We start from the raw sequence: 14,117 nt of genomic DNA, 5'->3' as shown, positions 1-14,117 counted from the left end.
TGTGCATTTAACAGAGAAAGCACCCTCATACTGAGTCATCACTGGTCCATCCAGCTCAGGATTGCCCACACTGGCTGGCAGCAGCCTTCCTGGTTTCTAGGGATGGAACCAGGGACTGAGTGAGGGACCTTCTGAATGCAAAGCAGATGATTGTCTTGCCCCTTATATTTACTGAATTGATTCCTGCTATCTTCAGGTTAGATTCTTCTGCAGATACCATCTTATCAGAAAGTCCATTCCACACAATGCAGGAAGGCGGCCTTTTGTTCTCCTTTAAAATACACAAGGAGCTGCCTTATTCTAAGTCAAACCATTGGTACACATAGCTCAGTATACTGACTGGCAGTGGCTCTCTAGGGCAGTCTTTCTCAACCTGTGGGTCCCCAGATGTTGTTGAACTACAACTCCCATCACCCCTAGCTAGCCAGGCCAGAGCTCAGGGATGATGGGAGTTGTAGTCCAACAACATCTGGGGACCCACAGGTTGAGAACTGCTACTCTAGGGTTTTTGGATAGGGAGTGTTTCCCAGCCCCATGCGGAGCTGCCTAGGATTGACCCTGAGACCTTTTGCATTCATTCATGCATTCATTTCATAAAATTCATACACCACTTGACTCTGAAAAATCTCAAAGTGGTTTTCAAAAGGCAGGACAGTAAAACCAAGAAAAACTCACAACCATACTTTAAAACATGCAAAGTTTAAAGTATTGAAACAGATAAAATCACCTGAGCTTTCTAAGCCACCTGGGTAGGCTTGTATAAGCAGGAATGTTTTTAGCAGGTGCCAGGAAGAGAACAGTGAAGGCACCTGCTTGATCTCAACAGGCAGGGAGTTCCAAAGTGTAGGTGCTGCCATACTAGGCAATCAAGTGCTTACAAATGTGGAACAGGTGTTGTGCGCCACCTGTAGCTGTGCCAGTTCCACCAATCGAAGCAGTCAGGTGGGCACATGTGGGCTACCCACATCATGCAAAGCAAATGCTCTGTCCCTGAGCTACGGCCCTCCCTTAACCCTTCCTCTTTTTTTGGTCACAGTGGAACTGGAGCACAGCTGTCTGAAGAAGTCCGGTCTGAGACTTCGTCTGCTGAGGGATTTGACTTGGCCGGGACATCTGCCTTTCCCAAACCTGCCCCAGCCTGTCTCTCCCAGGGACCAGTGAAAGAAACCTTGGAAAGCGCCTTGATCGCTCTAGATTCCGAAAAGTAAGAATCGGCTGGCTGTCGGCCCATAGGAATTGTCCTTGTAGTTTTTGTGGATGTTACCTGGGTGTCGGCCCAGTCAGTCTCTTGGAAGCCAGGACATATTCAGCAGTAACTCAGAGAAAGGCTTTTGGTGTGGCTTCTCCTGTTCTTTTCTTTTAAAAATAATTTTTATTAAAGATTTTCACGAAGTACAAAAGATTGCACAATCTCTCTTTTTTGTTCAGATTATAACAAATTATAATATAACCATATGATACTCTATATGGTTACATTCAGTATAAGACTATGGTATCCGGGGGAGAGAGGGTAGAGGTTCTGTGGCAAAGCATTCCTGTTCAGATATGACAGATGCCTGCTACCTGCACTTACCAGAAGGAACTGAAGACATTTGTGTTCCAGTAGGCTTTTCTAGCTGAATAAATCGGGTCTTTGCCAGAAGCACCTTGCTCATTAGTGTTTTAGTCTTGTCTTTAAATGCATTTTTGTGTGTGCTTTTAACTGTTTTTAATTTTTGGGTGTGTGTGTGTAAACCTCCTTGAGACAATAGTTTAGAAGGTGATTAATAAATCAGTTTTTGTTAATAAATAATAATAACCAGCCTTTTGTATGTAGGACCATACTTGCCTAAATTCTTGTCACCAAATTCTGTTACTTTATCAGGCAATTAAGAAACCCAGTAACTGAGCTTATCTAAAAAAATAACAACTAGAAGAGAGTTATTTGCTCTTTTAACAAGAAATAAGCAAACAGAAATAGCCTTGGTTGATTTGTTGATGTTACATGGGTGTGGAACTGATCAGTCTATTTAGAAGGAGGATAATGAGCATAATGAACAAAGAGTTAAAAGAAGCAGAAAAAAAAGTTGACCATGCAAGTAGACCTCAGCCAACTGGGTGACTATGGTCATGTGTCAGTAGGGCAATACACCAGTCCTATACATTGGATTCATGCCAGTGTGGTGTGGACAATAACATGGGGGAGCTGAGTTCAAATTTCCACTTGGCCACCACTGAGCTCACTGGGTTACTTGGGGCCACTCACTGTCTCCTCAGCATCCCTACCTCATAGAGTTGTTGTGAGGATTTTTTTAAAGAGCTGGGGTGGGGGGCGGGAGGAGATGTTAAAAAACTCTTCAGTCATACTAGTAATGACTGTTTCCTTTTGACAGACCCAAGAAATTACGGTTTCACTCAAAGCAGCTGTACTTCTCTGCCAGGCAAGGGGAGCTGCAAAAGGTTCTTCTCATGCTGGGTAAGTGATTCCCCCCATGTTTTTCTTAACTGACGGATAACTCCCATCACATGGCAGAGGCGAGTTTTGCTCCTGCTGAGAATGTAGCCGTGATTGATGCTACAGCCTTGGAGGCGGAAGGGACTTCACTTTAGAAGAGAGTATTTGCGCCAAGACTTCACCAGAAGGCTCATAGAAAGAAACCTCAGTTGAACCCCCTCCCAAAGAATTCAGTTATGTCAGGGCAATTATATCAGGGCTAAATAAGCGGATATATTGTTCTGCCTTGTGGTGGAGCAAGGCTCAACCAGGGTGTAGAATAAAAGTGGGGTTCAGGTAGGCTAGGCCAGTGTTCTGGTGGTGCTCTGTAGTTGCTCTGTAGTTGCTCCAGCAGCGAAAAGGCTGAACTGAAACCTTTCATAGCCGTAGCTTTATTTGCATTTCACCTGAACTGGGAAACCTGAAGTTAACAGTGTTGGAAGAAGCCAGGATGTTTAGCCAGCTTCAAGGTACAGGTTAGTCTTCTTGCAAACCATAGCTTATCAAATTTGGACAGCATGGGTATCCATAGAAAGCATAGTGGTGTAGTGGTTAGAGTGTTGGACTTGGTACCTGGGAGATGAGGGTTCACCTCCCCAGTCAGCCATGAAACTTCTTGGACCAGTTGTCTAACCTACTTCCCAGGGTCCTTATGACAATAAAACAGGGAGGGGGAGAAGTTTTTGTGCCACCTTGGAAGACAGATGGGCTAGAAATGTAATAGCAAGTAAATAAAATATAGCCAGTAGAAGGCTTCCAGGTTGATTGGTCGATTTACTTGCGTTTGTGACCAAAAGAGTAATTCATATCTTCTTATTAAGTTGAGGTGTGATGATCCCGGATGTGATCTGTTCCTTTAGTGGGAGGCTGCCTCACAACCGTGGCAGAATCCCGAGCGAGAAAAAGTCTTTTCTGTCACCAGGACCGTCTCCTGTAGGTCATGAGACTATTTGGTACCCCAGCTGTGTAATGGGGCAATTCTGTTTGCCTATGGAGGCTTCCTGATAATCCCCTCCAGATAGCCAAGATTATCAAGGAATCGGATACAGTCTTGTTCCAGGTGCCCCATCAGAAACAGCCCTCCTATGACTCCGTTCCCCTTGACTTTACACTGTGGGCCTGTGTTTGTTTTGTAGTGGACGGGATCGATCCGAACTTCAAGATGGAACACCAGAACAAGAGAACTCCTCTCCATGCAGCAGCAGAGTCAGGACACATGGACGTTTGCCACATGCTGATCCAGGTTTATCCCAGTTTTTTAGGTTTCTTTGGTGGGTGGGTGCGGGTGTCAAGAGGGTGGGTATGTTTCCTTGTCACTGCTCTTGCCAGTGCATCTCTCTGCTAACTCCCACCGCAGAAGCCCCGTCCCTGTCTAATCAACCAGTGGTTCCAGGTTTTCTATTCTTCCACTTAAACAGATGCTGAGCCTGTTCTAGTTTAGAAAGAACGTATTGCTAGGGGTGAGTCATGCTGATCTGGGACTTTAGTTAAGTGTGAATTGATAGGATGTTAAGGACCCCTCTGAGGTTTTCACAGGGTGTTTTGGCTGCCCTTTTAAAAGAGAGAATTAATTAACCTTTCAGCCTGTGTGGTGTAGGTTAGAGTGCCAGACTAGGACCTGAGACAGCCAGGTTCGAATCCTCATCCGGCCATAAGGCCATGTGTGTGTGTGTGTTTGTTTGTTTTATACAACACCCTTCACCCAAATATTATAGTGCAGTATAAAAACACAAAAAGCATAACATAACAACAACAAACACACCCGCTCCCTGATACATAGAATAAGTCAAATATTGCTTAATCAGCCCAAGGTAAAGAGGAATGTTTTTGCCTGGTGCCTGATAATAGGTAACGAAGGCTCCAGGCGAGTCTCCCGAGGCAGAGAATCCCCCAAATAGCAAATATGGAAGGCCACAGGTTAGCCTCCCCAGTGCACTAGATGAATGACAATGTGACTTGCTCCATTTTGCGTTGATGAACTTATCTGGTTTCGGGTCGCAGTGGCCCAAGCCATAGGCTCAGGGGAACAGGAAGCTGCATATTTCTTAGTGACACAGGATAAGTTGTTAATCAGCCATGAGCCCAGCTGTGTGACTCTCTGCAGTAACTGTTACCATGTGTATCTGTCTTGGCACAGGCTGGCGCTAATATAGACACCTGCTCTCAGGACCAGAGGACCCCCCTTATGGAAGCAGCAGAGAATAACCACCTGGAGACTGTGAAATACCTCATCAAGGCTGGAGCATTAGTGGATCCCAGGGTACTGATGGCGTCTGGATTTTTTATATCTAAGGTGGCAATGGTCTCATTGGCATGTCAGATTATGACTCAGTGCAAATGCACAGGAAACACAGGCTCTGAGAGGAGAGAGCGGACACTTTGCTGCTCAGGTTGTTTTGCTGCTGAGCTAAGCAGTGACTTTGCTATGTCATCATCAAAACCTGGGTTCATGGTTTACATTTATCCAGACTAACCACGACCCATAACCAAGGTTTGTCATATGCTTTGCAGCTTGTGGTCTGTCTGGAAGAGCTAAAGCACAATCCTTGGCTCTGATGACGTGCTAAACTGAACCTTATCTTTTGTCAGTAGAGTGACTGGGAGGAGGAAAGCAGATGCAATCTCCTTTCTGAGAGTCCACACACTCGTGTGTTTGTGCTGAGACACTAATTGGCTTAGTGTGACGTGCAAACCAGGACATGGTGTGGTGTTCTGCCCTCATTTGCAATGAGCTATTTGTCGCAAGATTGCAGGTTGTTTGCAATCTTTTTTTTTTAAAATGTCCTAGGACAGAGAATTTTAAAGCAGTTCCGGGGCTGTATTGGCTGATTGATTGATTCAATTTCTATACCACCCTTCATCTAAGGATCACAGGGTGGTTTACAGTATAAAAACACAAAAATAAATAACATAATAGCAAAGAAAACAATATGCTGTCCCCCCATAAGGTTTGAAAGGCCATAGGTTGTTTAATTAGCCAAAGGCCAGGGAGAGGAAGAATGTTTTCGCCTGGTGCCTAAAGATATGTAAAGAAGGTGCCAAGCAAGTGTCCCAGGGGAGAACATTCCACAGATGGGGAACCACCACAGAGAAGGTCCATTCTTGTATTGTTACCCTTCAGTCCTTGCATAGAGGGAGCATACTAAGAAGGGTCCGAATCAGTTCATTTGGGGAGGGGTTTGCCTTGCGGTTTTGCAGTCCTGAGCCATTTCAGGCTTTATAGGTCAAAACCAGCAATTTGAATTGGACCCAGAAACCAATTGGTAGCGAGTGCAGTTGGGCCAGGATTGGCCTTATAGGCTGAAACCATTTTGCCCTGGTGAGTAGCCAGGCCGCTGAATTCTGTACCAGCTGAAGTTTCCAAACCATCATCATAGGCAGCCCCACGTATAATGCATTGCAGTAATCTAACCTAGAGGTCCCAGAGCATGGACAACATATCAAACACACCTCTCATTTTCCCCTTTGCTGTTTCTTCCTTTTCGCTTGTGGCAAGCTGTATCATGGATGACAACAGGCCAGTTTCTGCTCGCAGCCATTCCCTCCAGCCTCAAGATTTTGAGATTTAGTGTGTGGGATACACCTGGGGCCATGGTAAATGCTAAGGACAGAGACCTGCACATTCCACCATGTTACTCTGCTGCTGCAAGAATTGCACTGGCTGTCAATTAGCTACTGAAGGATAGCCTGATCTCACCCTCCACCACCTCAGCCTGAGCAGAAAGGTCTCCCTTGGCAGGACATGAGAATGGATACAGCAATGAGGCCAGACACACCTTGGATGGGAGGGCATTCTGCACCATAGGGGCCACTAAAGAAAATGTCTCGCATGCAATGCTGCCCCACAAACCTTACAGGGCAGCAGACCATTGGCCATGCTAGTTGTGACTGGTGGAAGCTGTGGTTTGGGAGCACCGGCTGCCAATTAGCCACCAGGCTAAATTCAAGGTGCTGCTCTCGCCCCGTATATACCCAGCCAATCAGTGTGCTCTGCAAGGGAGGGCCTCTCACAGACACCAGGCTATCTTGATCACCCATATGATAACAAGGAAAGTGTGGGGAAATCAACATCTGTTACCCTCACCACTTCTAATTCTGGCCCTGTCCACTTCTTGCATGTGGCCGCTAGAAAGTTGCCTAGAGAGGAGCACGGCCATCTGGCTGGCAAATCTTCCCACCCCTGCTATATAAAAAAACCTGAATCTAGACTGGTTTATTCATGTACAATCCCTGTAGCCTATTAATCATCCTTGAATGGTGCCCCGATCTCTCTCTCTCTCTCTCTCTCTCTCTCTCTCTCTCTCTCACACACACACACACACACACACACACACACACACCCTGCAAAAAAGCAGCCCATTTTGCTTTAATTGCTAATGAGCAGGAGTAGTAGGAGAGCCAGAGATAATAGATTTCAGACAGGGGCAGCATGCCATGCCCTGCAGGTGGAGGTGAGCCTCTGAGGGATAGGGCTTAAGTTCCCTGGCGATCAGTGGATCAGTGCTGTGTGCATGGCTGCCAGGATGAGGTGGGCATGAGGGGCTGTGCTACTGAGGTGGTAGAATAGTCTCGTGTCACTTCAGGCTAAGAAGTGGGGGAAATCACAGTTTTAGATGTGTCATCTTAGGCTCGTAGATTTGGAAAGTGACCTTAGAGGTCCTCTACTCCAACCCTCTTCTCAACACGAGATGCATCTACAGCATTCCCAATGGATGACCATGCAGCCTCTGCTTAAATAACATTCACCACCCTACCCTTAAACCAGTGCAGCAAGGAGAGACTGGCTTGGAACCTTTCTCCTTGATATACTGTACTACTTTTGTAGTAGAAAAAAGGAAAAGAAACTAAAAGACTGGTGCACAGTAGCACTTTTTGCCATCCCAGCTTTCTACCTGCTCATTCTGTTGCCTGTTTCTTCTCCTTTCCTGCAGGATGTCCCGCAATACCTCTTTAGCAAAGGGATTATCAAGGCATTACAGTCAACAGCCCCACCTCCTTGCTGTTTCCAGCCCAACAAGTATTTATATTTGCTCTGACAAAAAATGAAGTGTGACCAGTGGTGGAGCATCCACTTTGTATTCAGGAATAGGGCGCGTCAAATTTTTAAGCTTTCGGATCCCCAAATGTGGGATGCTAAAAGGTTGTAACATGACTCGGGAGTTCAAAATGTATTTTAGTAAAATTAATATAGTTTAGTTTTGCTTTATAAGTAAAACGTGTGTAAAGTTGCTTAGGAATCATTTAAAATGATTGCCAAGTACCTGCAGTTGTTATTATTATTATTACTATTATTAAGCGTTACCTGATATTCTCAGAAGATAACAAATTTTTCGGTTTTCTGAAAGCAGTTTGTGTTCCTCCATCAAACGTAGACTTACCAAGCTAAATGTTGTCCAATCACCAAAATAAAAGATTAAAATTCCTCACACCCCAAAACATATTTTTAAGACCCCTCCCTCAATAAATTTGCAAAAAATTAAGTTTTGCCCCTGATTGCAAGAGGGTTTCAATCCCTGGCATCAATAGAGAAATCGGAGTCTGAAATCCTGGAGGGCTGCTGCCAGTCAGTGTTGACAATACTGAGCTTGATGCACCAGTGGCCTGGGACTGTATTGGGCAGCTTCCTATGTTCTCTTTGGGATGGGTCTCTAGCTCAGTGGTAGAGCATCTGTTTTGCCTCCAGAAGGTCCCAGATTCAATCCCTGGCATCTCCACGTAGGTCTGGGGCTGTCCCTTGCCTGAAATCCTAGAGAGCTTCTGCTAGTCAGTGTAGACAATACAGAACTAGATGGACCAGTGGCTTGACTTAGTACAGAACTCTGCGGTTTCTACTGCAAATGTATTGGGTTGAGGGCCTGCATACACATAGATGGGTCATATTATTTAGACTCTGGCCTCCAGCGTGCTTTCTTCCAGAAATCCACACTGAAAACATACCAGTGACTTGAAGTGATACATATTCCTGCTTTTGTGTGTCCTTGTTCAGGATGCGGAAGGTTCCACCTGTTTGCACCTGGCAGCCAAGAAGGGCCATTACGACGTGGTGCAGTACCTCCTGTGCAACGAGCAGGTGGATGTCAACTGCCAGGTAAGTTGCTGCCCATGCAGTCCTTCCAAAGCATCAGGACAATGAGCCGTGTGTGGCAGACACTTGCACACTCAGAAAAACGCCCCCTCCCTAGAGGGGGGGCCCTTTCAACTTTAGAGCCACACTCCCTTCTGGGCAACCTTCCAAGGGCCATGTGCCACTGGTGGGCAGAGCCAGAGGCAAAAGTGAGTGGAGCTACTAATGTTGGTTTTACCTTAGCACAGTAGACTAGTTTCTACACAAACAACCTCTCTGTCCTCCAACCAGGTGAGCAAGAGGCGCTATTAGAATTCAAGAACGTGTTCCAGCCAGGCTAAAACACTCAAGGAGGTTGCAAGGCAGGGCTGTTGAAGGGTGTAGCCTGGGGGAGAGTCCCAAGGGGCAGGACCTGAGGTTCCCCTTCCCTGCTCTGGGGTCTGGAGCTACGCAAGATAGGTATGGTAATACCACATTCTGCTGCTGGTGGAAGTGCAGCATATATACGGACTGCAGCCCATTAGTAGTAATAGAACCTGGAGATGTTCTGCATAGCCAACATTCTCCACTCCTGGACGGTCTTAATGCAGTACGGGAGCACATTTGTTTGGAGTGATTAGTGCAACAGCCTGAAGTTTGCAGGCCTGAGGTTCCCCACACCTGGGCTGCCACCAGATGGAGCTTGGGGTCTGATCGAGCTGGGTTCTTCCTACATTCCCAGGATGATGGAGGCTGGACACCAATGATATGGGCCACTGAGTACAAACACGTTGAGCTGGTGAAGCTGCTGCTGGCCAAAGGGTCAGACATCAACATCCGGGACAATGTAAGTCTTGGGCTCTGCTCTGCTTAGTATTTGGTAACAGTTTAAATTGTCAGGCCTGGTCAGACTGCAGTTTCCATCGTTGCTGGGGATGGTGGGGGTTGGAGTCTAGCAACATTTGGAGGGCGCCAGGTTCCCCATCCATACTCTTTAAGAGCCCCCTGCCCCGCCCTCAGGAGGAAATGCATTTTCTAAATAGGGACATTCTCCATTCCTTGCATGCAGTAGAGAATGCTGCTCCTTAGACCCAGGGTGGGAAACCTGTGATCCTCTAGGTCAGTGCTCTTCAACTTTGGGTTGGGTCCCCAGATGTTGCGTTTATCATTCCCTCAATCTCCACCCAGTTTAGCTAATGATGAGGGATTATGGAAGTTGCAGTGCAACACCTGGGGCCCCAGAATTCATGAATACTGCTCCGTGTGTTGCTGGACTATAGTTCTCGTCATCACTGGCCGCTGGTCAACCTGGCTGCTGGGAGTTATAGGCTGGCCACATTCCCTTGGGGAGGGGGGGGGAAACCCTTCCCAATTAACACTCTTCCTTGTATTGAGAACCAGGATTGCCCCAGGGATTGTGGTTCAGGGAAGAGGGGAACATTTTTCAGCTCAAGAGCAGTGTTGGGCATTATAACAAGAGCAACTCAGAGCCTGTTTACTCAGGAGTAACTTTTGCCATGTTTAGCGAGGCTTACTCCCCAGCAAGGGCTATAGGTTTGCACAAATCTTTCAGGTGGAACAGTGAGTGGGTTGGCATTTGCCTCTGATTCAAGGGTGGGGATTTTTTTATCTCGGCCAGAGGTCCACATTCCTTCTGGGCAGCATTCCTGGAAGTATATACACAAGTGGTGAGTGGGGCCAGATGTAAAAGCAGGTGGAGGAACAAAAGCACATTTTCCCTTTACACAAGAGGCTAGATTCCACACAACTCATAAACTCCTTCTCTGTCTTCCATGCAGACAAGCAAGAGGCATGATCAGAGTCCAACAAGGCCCCTGGACTTCAAGTTCCTCACCCATGGCCTATACATATGTATTTGTCTCTGCACAGGTGTCTCTTTAGACTAATGCCAAACAGACAGGTAGTAAGGTGGCGGTGACACACAGGTGTGTCAGGGGCCCTGGTCAGCGCCAAGGTCCTACTTCTCCCATGTCCACAAGAGCATTTCTCTGGAAAGCCTGTATTTCAGTATCAACAAGGTTACGCCTTGAACACCAGGCTGCCAGAGGCAGCACAGAGCAGACATAACCACTTCTGTTGCCATTGCACACCTCTGCAGGATGAGGCTCATTTGCTGAGTCTCACTGAGATGGGGGAGCAGAGCCCTCAAGGAAAACACTCTCTCGCTCCAGGGCAGCTGCTAACAGCTTTGGCCTATGATGTGATAGGGAAGAAGAGATTTGGTCTTGTTTCTGTTCCTCCACTCCCACCCCGTGAAAGATTTGTCCTAGTAGAGCCCTTAGTAATAGCCCAGGAGGGGTTCCAGGGAGCTCTCCAGAGCTGAGCAACAGTAGAAAAATCCACAGGCTCAAATGATCAAAAAAACCCTTTTCTGCAGCAGGCCAATCAGTATTAAAATCTTTCCAGATCTGGAGGGAAACTGCAGCCAGGAGCAATCAAGGGTTGCCCAGAGGCAGCCTCTGACTGAGGATGGTGGAGGCACTGCTGCCTCCCTCCATCCCTCTTCAAATTTGCCAGCTGCTGGCCCCCCTAGGGGGACTTGTCTTTTCGAGACTTCCACGGGTGTCCTACATGTCTGGGTCACACAGTTCCTTTGCTAATACCTTCGTGTCTGTGGCAGCGTCTCCCCATGGATTCACCCAGATCATGCTGCGACCTGCAGACAAATGACTCATCTGTCCTTATAAGGCAAGGAGGGCAGCCCTCGCTTCAAGCTTCCCCCTCCCCCACCATCCTCAGTGAACTCGGAGGCGGCTGTTGCTGGGAGCTCCCTGCCTCACATGCCTGAAAGCACAGCTTGAGCAGCCTAGAAAAGGCAGCCCACGTACTGCAGGGAACAAGAGCTTAAGGACAGGGTAGTCCCCCCCCCTCCCTGGTGCCAAGGATGAGCACACTAAACTTTGTGTCCTTCCCCCTGCCAAATTTCCAGGAGGAGAACATTTGTTTACACTGGGCTGCTTTTTCGGGGTGCGTCGACATTGCGGAGATTTTGCTGGCTGCTAAGTGTGACCTGCACGCAGTGAATATCCACGGAGATTCCCCACTGCACATCGCGGCCCGAGAGAACCGCTACGAGTGTGTGGTGTAAGTACGCCCCACCCCCCAGGAGTCCCCCCCTCTCCCTTCATTGCCCTCCTCATGGGCGGGGGTGAGGCTCCCGGGATGGACGGGCAAGGGGAAAGGTGATGCCTTGTGGTACCTTCCCATTTCTTCCACTTGGCCTCTGCTGAACATGATAAAGGTAAAGGGACCCCTGACCATTAGGTCCAGTCGTGGACGACTCTGGGGTTGTGGCGCTCATCTTGCTTTACTGGCCGAGGGAGCTGGCATACAGCTTCCAGGTCATGTGGCCAGCATGACTAAGCCACTTCTGGCGAACCAGAGCAGCGCACAGAAATTTTGTTTACCTTCCCGCCGGAGTGGTACCTATTTATCTACTTGCACTTTGACGTGCTTTCAAACTGCTAGGTTGGCAGGAGCAGCTGAACATGATAGAGGTGTATAAAAGCTTTCCTCAAATGCACAATTTTGTACACTAAAAAGTTTTTCTTAGTCTCACAACACTGGAAAAGCTGAGCATTGCAGGAACAGTTTTTATCGTGCCACGCCTACTGCACTTCTGTTTCTTTCACAGCTGAACCAGAACTCCTTTAAATTTCTTGCTTATTGTGGCTTTAAAAGGGGTTGGGGGATGACACAGCACATATTTGGAATTCGCTTGCACAATAGGTAGTGATTATCACCAGTTTGGATGGCTTTGAAAGAAGGTTAGACAAATCCATAGAGGATGAGCATGTCAGTGGCTGCCAGCCACAATGGCCACATTCTCCCCTCCACCATCAGAGGCAGTGTACCCGAGAATTGCAAGTTGAGAAACCACTGTTGTGCTCAGGTCCTGCTTGTGGGCTTGTTGTCAATCTTATTTGTTAAATGATTGCACATAGGGCAGACGTTCAAACATTAAATCTCAGTCTGAGAATTGTGCATTCAAAGGCCAAGTGGATGGCCTCAGGCAAGCTACTTGAACCTCAGCATGAAACAAGGGTATTTATGTAATATATACTGCTTCACTGTCAGGCAGTATGCCCATGAATACCAGTTGCTGGGAATCGCAAGCGGGGAGAGTTCTTTTGCACCCAGATCCTGCTTGCAGGCTTCCCATTGAGGCATCTGTTTGGCCACTGTGAGACCAAGAGGCAGGACCAGAGGGACCTCTGGACTGATCTGGCAGGGCTGCTCTTACGTTCTTAAAAATGCCAAATGAGAGCAGTGCTTTGCTATTTGCTTTTGTAAAAAAAACTCTGGCATCGGAGTAGTACATTTGACTGCCATTCTGCAAACAGTTGCAACCAATGGTGCTGCGATTTCTGCCACTGGAGGGCAAAGCAGCCTTAGGTTGCCCCCTAAGTGTTTATCAAGCAGGCAAACCTCCAGATGCTAGTGTTATTGCTCATGTATCAGGTCAGACTACCTGGGCCTTTAGGGATGGGGAGCCTATGCTCCCTCTGCCCCCAAATGCTGTTGGACTACAGCTGTCACCATCCCTAACCATAGAGCTGTGGTTGTCAACCAGTGCTCCTCAGCAGCCTGGTGTGCCTTGAATGATAGTTAGGTGTGCTGCAGGCAGCACCGGCCTCCATCCCTCCTTCCTTCCCTCCCTCTTCTGATGCCCCCTTGTGTCTCTGCCTCCCAGAAGCTCACACAGCTGTTCATTGCAGTGGCCCTGGCTACAAGCTCCCCAAGTGAATGGTGCCATAGCTGCCTCTTGAGATGAGTAAGTTGCTGGCCTCACATTCAGCTGCCTTTGACCAGGGGCATCCACTTCCCAAGTCCCTGTGAGGTGGCGTGAGGAAGTGCCTCTCTTTGGGGTGCCTAAGGGGGCGCCTTAGAGACCAGGGGCTGCTGGTGTAGTGGCAGCAACCACCACTACTGCTGCAAGTACTCCCAAGGAGGGGAGAGGAGAAGAGGCAAAGCTGAAGGAGCCCTCCACAAGGGAAAGAGGCAGGAGGCTGCCAGCTCTGCAGGCAAGGGGCAACATAACTGGGCTCCTGAGGCGTGAGTGTGTTTCTTCACAGGGGAGCAACAGAAAGAATGTAGTTGGTCAAGGGAGCCATGGACTCAAAAGGGTTGAGAACCTCTGCCATAGGCCATGCTGACTGTGGTTCATGGGAGTCAGGCGTCCAATAACATTCAGAGAGCCTCCCCTGTGATAGAGCAGTTGGCCACCTAAAACACGGAAAGGGCTTCCTCTTAGACGGGTCTATTTCAGCTGTGAGAAGGGGAATGGCTGGAGCACAGTGGTGGAACACATGCTTGGGATGCAGAAGAAGGTCCCCCAAGTTCAAGGGCTTAGTGCAGCCTCCCCCAATCTGGTGTCTTCCAGATGTTGGAATGCAACCCCTCTCCCATCATTCCTGGCTACTGGCGCTGATGGGAGCTGCAGTCGAGCAGCACTTAGAGAGCACCAGGTTGGGGAAAGGTAGTGCACGTTTTGAAGTCCAGTGCCTCTTGATGACTACTCCTCTAGCCACCCAAGGAGAGTTAGGCAGGCAGCTGTATTGATCCATTATATACATGGAT

General features: G+C 48.0%; 1 protein-coding gene across 14 annotated transcripts in view; it reads left to right on the top strand.

Annotated features, from left to right (window-relative positions):
- The window catches only part of EHMT1 (euchromatic histone lysine methyltransferase 1), a 139,670-nt gene that overhangs the window by 102,711 nt on the left and 22,842 nt on the right, over positions 1–14,117 (top strand). For all 14 annotated transcript variants that reach the window (XM_080990809.1, XM_080990802.1, XM_080990811.1 and 11 more), the window contains 7 exons: positions 1,037–1,204; positions 2,373–2,455; positions 3,610–3,716; positions 4,611–4,733; positions 8,460–8,561; positions 9,259–9,363; positions 11,467–11,621. In XM_080990809.1, the coding sequence (XP_080846935.1) occupies positions 1,037–1,204; positions 2,373–2,455; positions 3,610–3,716; positions 4,611–4,733; positions 8,460–8,561; positions 9,259–9,363; positions 11,467–11,621 (843 nt within the window). The remainder of the gene's footprint in view (positions 1–1,036; positions 1,205–2,372; positions 2,456–3,609; positions 3,717–4,610; positions 4,734–8,459; positions 8,562–9,258; positions 9,364–11,466; positions 11,622–14,117) is intronic.

This window comes from Podarcis pityusensis (assembly GCF_964106645.2).
Source record: "Podarcis pityusensis genome assembly, chromosome: Z".
Lineage (NCBI taxonomy): Eukaryota > Metazoa > Chordata > Lepidosauria > Squamata > Lacertidae > Podarcis > Podarcis pityusensis.
The sequence above is the reverse complement of the archived record's forward strand: the minus strand, read 5'-3'. Positions and strand labels throughout refer to the sequence as shown.